The 9632-nt window shown below is 42.0% G+C and overlaps 1 protein-coding gene across 1 annotated transcript; it reads left to right on the plus strand.

Annotated features, from left to right (window-relative positions):
- Positions 1-7067: 7067 nt before the first annotated feature.
- LOC311248407 (homeobox protein Hox-A13a) lies at positions 7068-8268 on the plus strand (the record flags this gene model as incomplete). The annotated part of the gene is made up of 2 exons (XM_084339289.1): positions 7068-7749; positions 8042-8268. The coding sequence occupies 2 exons, from the start codon at positions 7068-7070 to the stop codon at positions 8266-8268; spliced, it is 909 nt and encodes a 302-aa protein (XP_084195415.1).
- Positions 8269-9632: the final 1364 nt, after the last annotated feature.

Raw genomic sequence — 9632 nt, forward strand, 5'->3', positions numbered from 1 at the left:
TATGTAGCATCGGCGTTGTCAATACCTTGGGTTTCTTAATTGGGCGCTTATCATAATGGCACAAGTAGCCTATATCTTGTGTTTTATTATATATAAAAAAAAAGTGTTCCATGGACTGATTCGGACATCATTACGCGCGAAGCAATGGCAGTTTTGAAGAAGAGAAGTGTCCTTCGATAGCACACTCACCCCTCCCCGTCTCCCTCGCTTCAACTTGGCCTTGAAACGGGATGACGTATCTATACCACCGTAACGTTAACTCGTTGACCTTGGAGCGCGACATATGTCATCATGGGCAATGCGAGGTGGTGCAGTTGGAAATATCTCGCGGTACAACCACTTGTTTTGCCCTTTGCTCTTCCATACTGGGATGTCTATTCCTCTAATGTAACAGGGGGGCTTATAGCAAGCCACTGATATGTAGGCCTGTATTAGCCTATTAAAGTGAAAACACAATTTGTTAGCCATGGGGTATGGCTTACTATACCAGTTCAGCGGTGATGGATTAGACGCACGCACCACGGTGCAAAGCCCTAACTTGCCGCATTTAACTCGTTGGATTTTGCTTCCCTATAAGCACCTTTTTGAGTTGTGTAATATGTACAAGTTCTACTCATGTGTGGGTTTCTAGAGAGGCACACGGTGTATTTCACTTGTATCTTTAGCATTCCAACCTAACCCAATAGTCGTCCTCTCAAGCAAAGCGTGCGCGTCATAGTTTGTGAAGAGTTTGCAGTTGGCCTGGTGTGAGTCTCCGCATGTCCTCTGGTTCGATTATGGGATGGGATTTCGCGTTGGCTGCGGTTCGCATTAAAACGTTGATATACGTAATAGCCACCCGTTGAACCACACCTTCACCAAGGCCACCGTTCTTACTCACATGCCAAAGGTAAATATTGACATTTCTCTGCGTCATTCTGAAACTACACTTACAGGACCTTTGCGAATTGCGATACTGTATAGTGCAGGAGAAGACGTGATGATACGGGCTGTCGGAATGTACACCCGCTCCGCAGAGCTGGACGTCCGGTAGATTGTCATGTGACGGTGGGTGTGTTCGGATAACCATCGACAATGGATGTGGTTCTAATGTTTTGGATGTTACTTATTTAACGTATATGGGCCTAAGGCCAAGGTTTACTTAAAATTGCTCAATAGCTCAAACGATGTTGCTTTTAAATACTATAATACATGATGAAGATAAAGTGTAATTTCCCTTCTCTCCAATTAGATTTAGGCCTACGTTTGATCTATTTGACTTGTGTGTGTGGTATTATTGAGTAGCTGAGCCCACAATCTCAATCCAGTTATTTTATTTTAATACATTAGTTGGCTTGGAAAGGCGATGTAAAGATAGCCGAAGGATATTGGCACAAACATTTGCGACTCAGAGTGCAGCTTCAGCGAGGACTTTCCACGAGGCAAGAATATTAGGCATAATATTGCAAACGTGAACACGAAATATGCCATTTTTTGGATCTATATTAACAAATGTCACAGGGGAGCCGATATGATATCTGAAAACCAATATTTATAGACGAATGTTACAAAACATCACAAATTACCATAACATGTGTTCGTTTAGGTTCTATATCCAACTATAACGGGCTATCGGCTAATCCTGCTATGAAAAAAAGGCCTATCTCTCTCGCCCGATAGCTTAATGTTTAATGCAAATAAACTAAACTATGTACATAGTAAAATACATTCTAGCAGATACCTCACGTATAGGCTACCGCTCCTAATGCTCGCATTTTTAAACATCTGTCAGTCAATGTGAGATGTAAAAAAAGATGTGTGTGTGGATAGCCTATAACTGACAAAGCCCTTTCACTCTATTTGTATGCCCTAGTAGGTTATTTGATCAATATTTGAACATCTTTTTTCATATTCATTTGGGGTTTTCTTTGATTGGAAAACGTGGACCAGAGTAAATTAAATGAAAACTCGCTGTTTCATCACAACATATGCCCATGCGCCCACGCCATATTCAGCCTACAACTCTGTAACATAACAATAGCCTATATGTATCCTATTATTCCGGATTTGAAAATGTATTAATCAATAAATAAATGTTAGAAGGCTATGGTTTGTCTCCAATATAGCACATACAAGGTGTCGACAAATATGAATAAGAACAAACTGTATGCACATGTCGAAAGCCAAGGGCGCGTGTTATTTCGCCACATACCCATCGGCTATTGTTTATATGTAGCATAAAACGCTAATTGTGTTTGTTTTGCATTTCATGCTGCTTTTGTTGTATTAGGTCATTCTACATTTGTTATGAATCACTGTCGCTATACCGCAGACCTAGACCTTCATATTACAAAGACATATATAATTTCCACTCATCTTTTCTTCTATCATAAAGTGAACCGCCTATTCGATGATAGCTAAACGGATGCGAAACAAATGGTCCAAATAGCACCCCTTGCACGTATGGCCTATATCTTCGCAGAATTATCTCTTTGCAAATTAATTTCTTTTGACAGGACCCGTTTATAGTTTACTTTAGTATTGTTTCAAATGTTCCAGTTCCAGGTATTAGGCTCGGATTCAGAAACACAACTCTAAACAAGGAATATGCAGACATGTGTTATGGCACAAAGACATTAAACACAATACACCACACCACACCACACCACACCACACCACAACACAACACAACACAGCATCACACAATACAACGAATAGGCGTATAGGCCATTTCATTTTCCCTCAGCACAAGTTGCTATAGCAATTTCAGTTTCAGTAGCTTAGCATAGAAAGTGATTTTGCGATGACTGGGCCTTAACACTTATCATAACCATAACATGGCCATAACCTCTATTACAATACGATGTTCTTAGGCCCCCTTGAAGGCTGAACCCTAAGATTCGACACTGGGCAATAGGCCCACAGCAGATGGAGCAGCGACTGAAATTGCATTAAAATTAGCTGTAGATCTATATAATCTATATGTAGCCTATGGGATGTAAGATTCCTTTGTGGCAATAAATGATTCCGCACGTGGAGCTTGCACATAATTTTTCGCACGCTGTTAACACAACCGTTAAAGGCGTCCACTGGCAACATCGAGACGGACTGAAATACAACGAAGCTGTCACTCATGGGCATCAAGACATCAAGAACACCTTGTAATTGTAATTGTAACTCTCTTGTTTGGCTGTGTGTGTGTGTGTGTGTGTGTGTGTGTGTGTGTGTGTGTGTGTGTGTGTGTGTGTGTGTGTCTGTGTTGTTTGTGCGTGAGTGTGTGAGTGTGTACAGTATACGCATATGAATTATGCCATAAACTATGGCCAGAGAACATGAAAAAGTTACGTCTCTGGTCACCCTGTGGTTCACTTTCACCCGCAGAAACACATTGGTTGTTGTATTTTTTGGAAGGTTTTCTGACAGGCCCGTCTATAGGCTGCTTTATCTCCCATAGTAACAGCGTCAGCGTGTCAGCCTGAGAATTGGAACTTAAACAGGCACAATCTGCAATCCATAACATCCTATACCACATTTCACGTTGCTATATTATCAATTGGACTTTATTGCAAAGCATTACTTTATATAGCTTTATACTAAAAGTTTGAATGCCAGTTTTAAGCGTCGCATTGTATGCATGGGCTGTGGAAAGAAAACACTCGTATTCACGTAATTAGAATTGCCAGTCAAAACGGAATGCTCGGTCATGCTGACCTCGTGGAAGGGCTCGAGGTCGGCGGTAAAGTGTCTGGGCATTGTTTTGGTGCTCAGTGGTGCTCAGTGGTGGGTCTAGAATGTGTCTGTCACAACAACAACACCACGTCAGCGAGCGCCCCGCCAACCCTTCTTGACGACAGTATGGTTGGCGGTGATTTGAAGTGGATCGAGATTCAAGAACCCCCCGGGTTTCGGAAGAAATATTGAATTCCTTGTATAGATAATGGAATATATTGTTTTGACGTGCAACTCTTTGACTTATTGTGAGTTGGAAAGGATAGAGGCCTGAAGTATACTCATGTTGGTCATGAATTAATGAATGAATGAATGAATGAATGAATGAATGAATGAATGAATGAATGAATGAATGAATGAATGAATGAATGAAAACTTTATTTAACAGATTGCAGAATGGGTACAATACAGTACAGCCTAATACACACAATTGTTAAGGGGCTGCAGACCAGAGAAAGACGTTTGTCTTGTTTACATCAGGGTCCCCCATTTTCAATTCATAGTCAATCTTTGGTCAGTTGTTTTTGTTTTAATCATGTCATTGCTTATTGCACAGTAACACTATAGTCACACACCGCCTAGAATAGCATCATCGTGTGGATTATTCAGGCGTAATCGCGCCAAATGAGATTGTAGCCTACATGTAATGCAAAAATCGCAACTCAATCCATTGCAAGTGGTCTATATATAAAGCACAATTTGATCTGAAGTGTAGTAGCTACTTATTTGATGGCCTCTAATCTCGAGCATCTCTCCGTTAACCCTCCTTAGAAACAGGTCTGTCGGCGGGGAAGCGCAGAGACGGTTCCACGTCTCAGAAAACAACGAGGTGTGTTTGGTTTTCAAGGGCTGTTTTAAAAATGATGGGAAATATTGTACATATTACGTATTGACCTGACGAAGAGTTGCATCAGAAGCCTAAACCTATACCCTCATTTGTTGGCACTATGTGTGCGTGTCTGTAATGCCACATACATCGATATAGATGACCATGCATATTTAGGATTTGATATTGGGTTTTGTATTTAGTATTTTTATGTCAAATATATATATGTTCGCCGGCAGAGTGGGACAGACTATACGTATAACGTATACACATGCATGCTTGCACGATAGCGCTATACGTTGGTTTATGTAATCACATGTCTTCGAATTTAGCATTTTTTTCATGTGAACAATTATGAACATTATAAAACCACCGTTTGCTCAAACGGTTCAATCTTTTTGATAAAAGGACAATCGTTATGCTTTTGCATCAATTCAAGTTATCATAATCAACCCTAAACATTACATTCTATTGTCAGTTATTAAAAACGGGCACTACGAGTATATACACACACACACACACACACAGGCCTACGCCAGATCGGGGTAATCCATGGATTTCTAATGCCAAATCGTGTTAGGAGTATACTAAACCTAACCCATTTCCAGTTATCTAAACCAAATTGCTCATATGTGAACTTGTAATACATTCAAACGCCATTTTGTCGTATAGGACAAGTTACATACATATAGTGCAGCCTATTGCAGAAGGCCTCAGCTGTAGCGACTACCATGCAATTTTTAATTCAGTGTGATTTTATTGAACTATTATTGACGTTTATTTCTCGCATTTGCGTGCAACTTGCGTTTTTGACCTTTCAAAGACAACATGATGCAAACATCATTTAAAAGTGATGTTTGTTTTAATTTAAAGCAAAGACAATAAATGAATTATAATAGCTATACGCAGTATATAAAGGCTGGAAATAATCAGACACTGAAACAGCCAAGCATTAGACTAAATATCCGCTCTGAAGATTTGGACTCCAATGCCGCAAAATATCAAGAGATCTTCTGTCTCGTATAAACCAACTCCTTTAGCTGATTCTGAATAGGCCAAACATATCATGTTGCATTTGGAAGTCTTGACAAAGTCCAGTGTTGCAGTAGTAGTAAGTCCATTTTCCTGTAGACTTGAGAGCCACTGGTCGTAAACACGAACCAGACACACGAACGACACGTCTCTCCCCTCCCCGCTTCTTCTTTGCAGCGTTCACATCATTTTCACACGTATTCGCCAAAAAACTCTCCCAAAGACCTGCAAATGAAAACAATTCCGGTTATATTTTCAACGTTATGGGACAAAAACGTATAGGCACAAAAACGCTGTGGGCCTATATAGACTATAGCCTGTGTGAGGTTTAAATCGTTCGAGAAAACAAAATGACAGTAAAAGGGAATGCGCCCCAAAACGCTTTCATTCGGACACAAACTCTCACCCCTCTTCCTTTCAAGAGCTCAGACGGGTCCTTCAAAGACTTGAATAGCCCAACAGGCTCGACCGCTAGACAGCAACTTTCAACTTGACCTTGGCCTCTATAGCCGTGTCTGCCTCGTATGTAAAACCCGCGTGCACTGCCGTGCGAGCTCGAGAGCTGTTTTCAGCCTTTGCATATTGTAAACACGTCGGAAGGTGGAATATTCTCTAAACTATGACGTTATATCCTATTTCTTTTTTTTGAATTCCCTACACCTGACACGAGTGTAAATATTGAGGAGTCGAGGGAGGCCTGTACCCTGTGTAGCGTGTAATGTTTGGTCATTAACTGAACTGTGTGAGTGAAATGTGCTTTCAGTTTCTTTGGTTGTGTAACATTAGAATACCAAGTATATTCGTTGTACACGCGGATCAGATAAGTATAGCCTATAGCAGGTAATAGGACATATTTGTTTCATTCACACTGTTTGTACCAAGGTTTGATTTTTTTAGTATGCTATTATGAATGAAAATAATATTGGAGAAAAGATTTGGGTCCTAGTATATAAAAAATTATCAAATATTATTTCAACACAGACAAAACTGTCCGTTGATGTGCATGCGTAAAGGCGGTGCCCGCAGCTAAGTTGATTCGATGCAGTCCATCACCTTATAGAATAATCCTCTTAATTTTGTTCTCAAACGATAAAGAGGAGCTATATCAAACAAATAGCATCCCACTGAGGCAGTGTTGGCTCTAAAATGAAACCTTATATAGTTACAATGGTCTTTGAGACTCTTGTCTGTCTGTCTATTAGATTTACGCACGAACTTTATCTTTTTGATAAGCACAAGACTAACTAAATCCCTTCATAGGTATGGTCACCTTACTATACGCCGCATTTTTCTACATTTAATTATCTGCTCTGGGAGATGTTTATCGTCCTCTTTGCATAAGCCAAATCACGTGGCACTGCGCCTGGCCAATGATGGCGCGACCTTGGTGCTCTCCGCGCGCGTCAGAGTATAGCTTACTCTCTCGGAATCAGTATCTCCTTTTTTCAGTCTCGGAGCTTTTTTAAAAAGAGCCAGAAGCCTCAATGTTGGATGTCGTGCTATGACAACGTCACTGCTCCTCCGTCCTCGCTGGGTCGACCCGTCGGTGATGTTCCTCTACGACAACGGCGGCGGTTCCGATGAACTAGTGAGCAAGAACATGGAGGGTTTCGCCGGTGGCAACTTCGCGGCAAACCAATGCAGGAATTTGATGGCGCACCCCGCGTCTCTGGCACCGAGCACCGCGTACACGTCGAGCGACGTGCCCACCTCCGGTATGGGCGAGCCGGTCAAACAGTGTAGCCCGTGTTCGGCGGCCCAGAGCTCGTCGAGCGCGTCGCTGCCCTACGGTTACTTCGGTAGTGGCTACTACCCGTGCAGGATGTCGCATCACGGCGGTATAAAGTCATGCGGGACACAGCCTCCCTCTGCCTACGGGGAGAAATACATGGACACGTCCGTCTCGGGCGACGATTTCGCCTCTCGAGCCAAGGAGTTCGCCTTCTATCCGAGCTACCCGTCGGGCCCGTATCAACCCGTGCCCAGTTACCTGGAGGTGCCCGTGGTGCCGACTATCAGCGCGCCGACGGAGGCCATCAGGCACGAGCCCCTGTTGCCCATGGAGAGCTATCAGCCGTGGACACTCACCACCAACGGGTGGAACGGCCAGGTCTACTGCGCCAAGGAGCAGCCACAGCCCGGGCACATGTGGAAATCCTCAATACCAGGTATAGGCTATACACGTGAATCGAATCCAAGCTTCTATATGCAGTGAATCAGAACTATTTATTCCAGGATGATATTGGAAAATAAATGTTTTTTTTTTTTTTTTTTTTTTTTTTTTTTTTTTTTTGCGTAATTCAAATGGGAGTGCCAGAAATGACCCCTATACTACTGAGTTAATCTTGACAGTAAGCGTGTGAATTGTGTTTTTAAAGGTGTATTTTCATAAGACAGGTTATGATAACTCTTTGTCTTGTCGTCCTCACCCCCCCCCCCCCCCCCCCCCAGACGCAGTGTCCCACCACACAACAGGAGACGTGGGTTCTTATAGACGTGGAAGAAAGAAGCGCGTGCCATACACCAAGGTGCAACTGAAGGAACTTGAGCGCGAGTACGCTGCCAATAAATTTATCACCAAGGACAAACGGAGGAGGATATCGGCTCAGACCAACTTGTCCGAGAGACAGGTCACGATATGGTTTCAAAACAGACGCGTAAAGGAGAAGAAAGTTGTCCACAAAGTGAAACCCATCAGCTAGTTTTTTCCACGGACAATCCATGGGAAATAAACTATTACACACACCACGCGCGCACACACTCACACGCACACGCACACACACACACACACACACACACACACACACACACACACACACACACACACACACACACACACACACACACACACACACACACACACACACACGTTTGGATTGGAACAACGACCTCCTCCACCACCGAACATGATTCATATAACGTTTGTGTTGCCAAATGAGAAATGAGTTCCCGGAGCTTTTTTTTGGAAACAAAATAGACGTGTAGACTACATGCTGGGTCCTCCATTTCCATTTCCTTTCACCGTGTTGTAAAATATTGTTCACGGAGTCCATCAAGCGGAGAAGAGCGTATTTACGACTGTTTTTTGGCATGTTTTTACACCCCAGCTCAGGAAAAAAATTAAAACTGATCCCCGCGTTCAGGGTGTATGCTGTTCAGCTATACCTTTTTATCTTCGAGTTTTAAATCTGAGGGGGTAAATGTGGATATTCACAGGAAGTGACGGAATTACGGATTTTAACGTTTGGATTGTTAAATATGAATCTGTTTCCACTTTCTTTTTAAGAGATAGTCTTTCTCACGTGCTTAAGCTTGTATTAAGTTTTTGTCTGATTCTGTGGTTCCCATGTTCTCACTATATCCAGCCAAAATCCCATGGTGCAATTTACTTATTATAATGCTTAGATAATCGTCCGGGATATGTGTGTCCATGTTCAATCATAGCTTTTACATTGTGTGCGTATTCATGTGGCTGTATATAAAGTAAATTCCGGCATGATATCCAGGCTATTTGTGTGTCAGTCAAATAATGTCGGTGTTGAATGTTGAATTATATCTAGCACTGTTAAATATTCACCTATCTCCTCTACTACTGCACAAAAGGCGTTTTTTCAACAACTGTAGATATATCTTTTGGCAGAAATTCTATTTACTGTTGATATAATCTAATCATAATCAAATTTTACGGGCAATACGAGGCCTATAGATATCGGCTCTCACTCACCGAAATAAGCCTATTGCCAAACCATTATCAATAGTTTGCATTTTAGAAGTTCTCTCTCTCTCTCTCTCTCTCTCTCTCTCTCTCTCTCTCTCTCTCTCTCTCTCTCTCTCTCTCTCTCTCTCTCTCTCTCTCTCTCTCTCTCTCTCTCTCAGAAAACCCTTTATTCAGGATTTCTGGCTGCAATATTGATTAAATGCTTTTTGTAATTGTGAATATTCAATAGTTCCATCTCACTTTGGGTGAAAGAAGAAATTGGGACCTTTCAGGCTGAACTGTTTCTGTTCTCCCAACAGAATTATAAACCAACATCGCCATCTAGTGACAAGTTGGTGTCAAGGCCAA

The sequence above is a fragment of the Notolepis coatsorum genome (genome assembly GCF_963971535.1).
Source record: "Notolepis coatsorum genome assembly, contig: SCAFFOLD_312, whole genome shotgun sequence".
Taxonomy (NCBI): Eukaryota; Metazoa; Chordata; class Actinopteri; order Aulopiformes; family Paralepididae; genus Notolepis; species Notolepis coatsorum.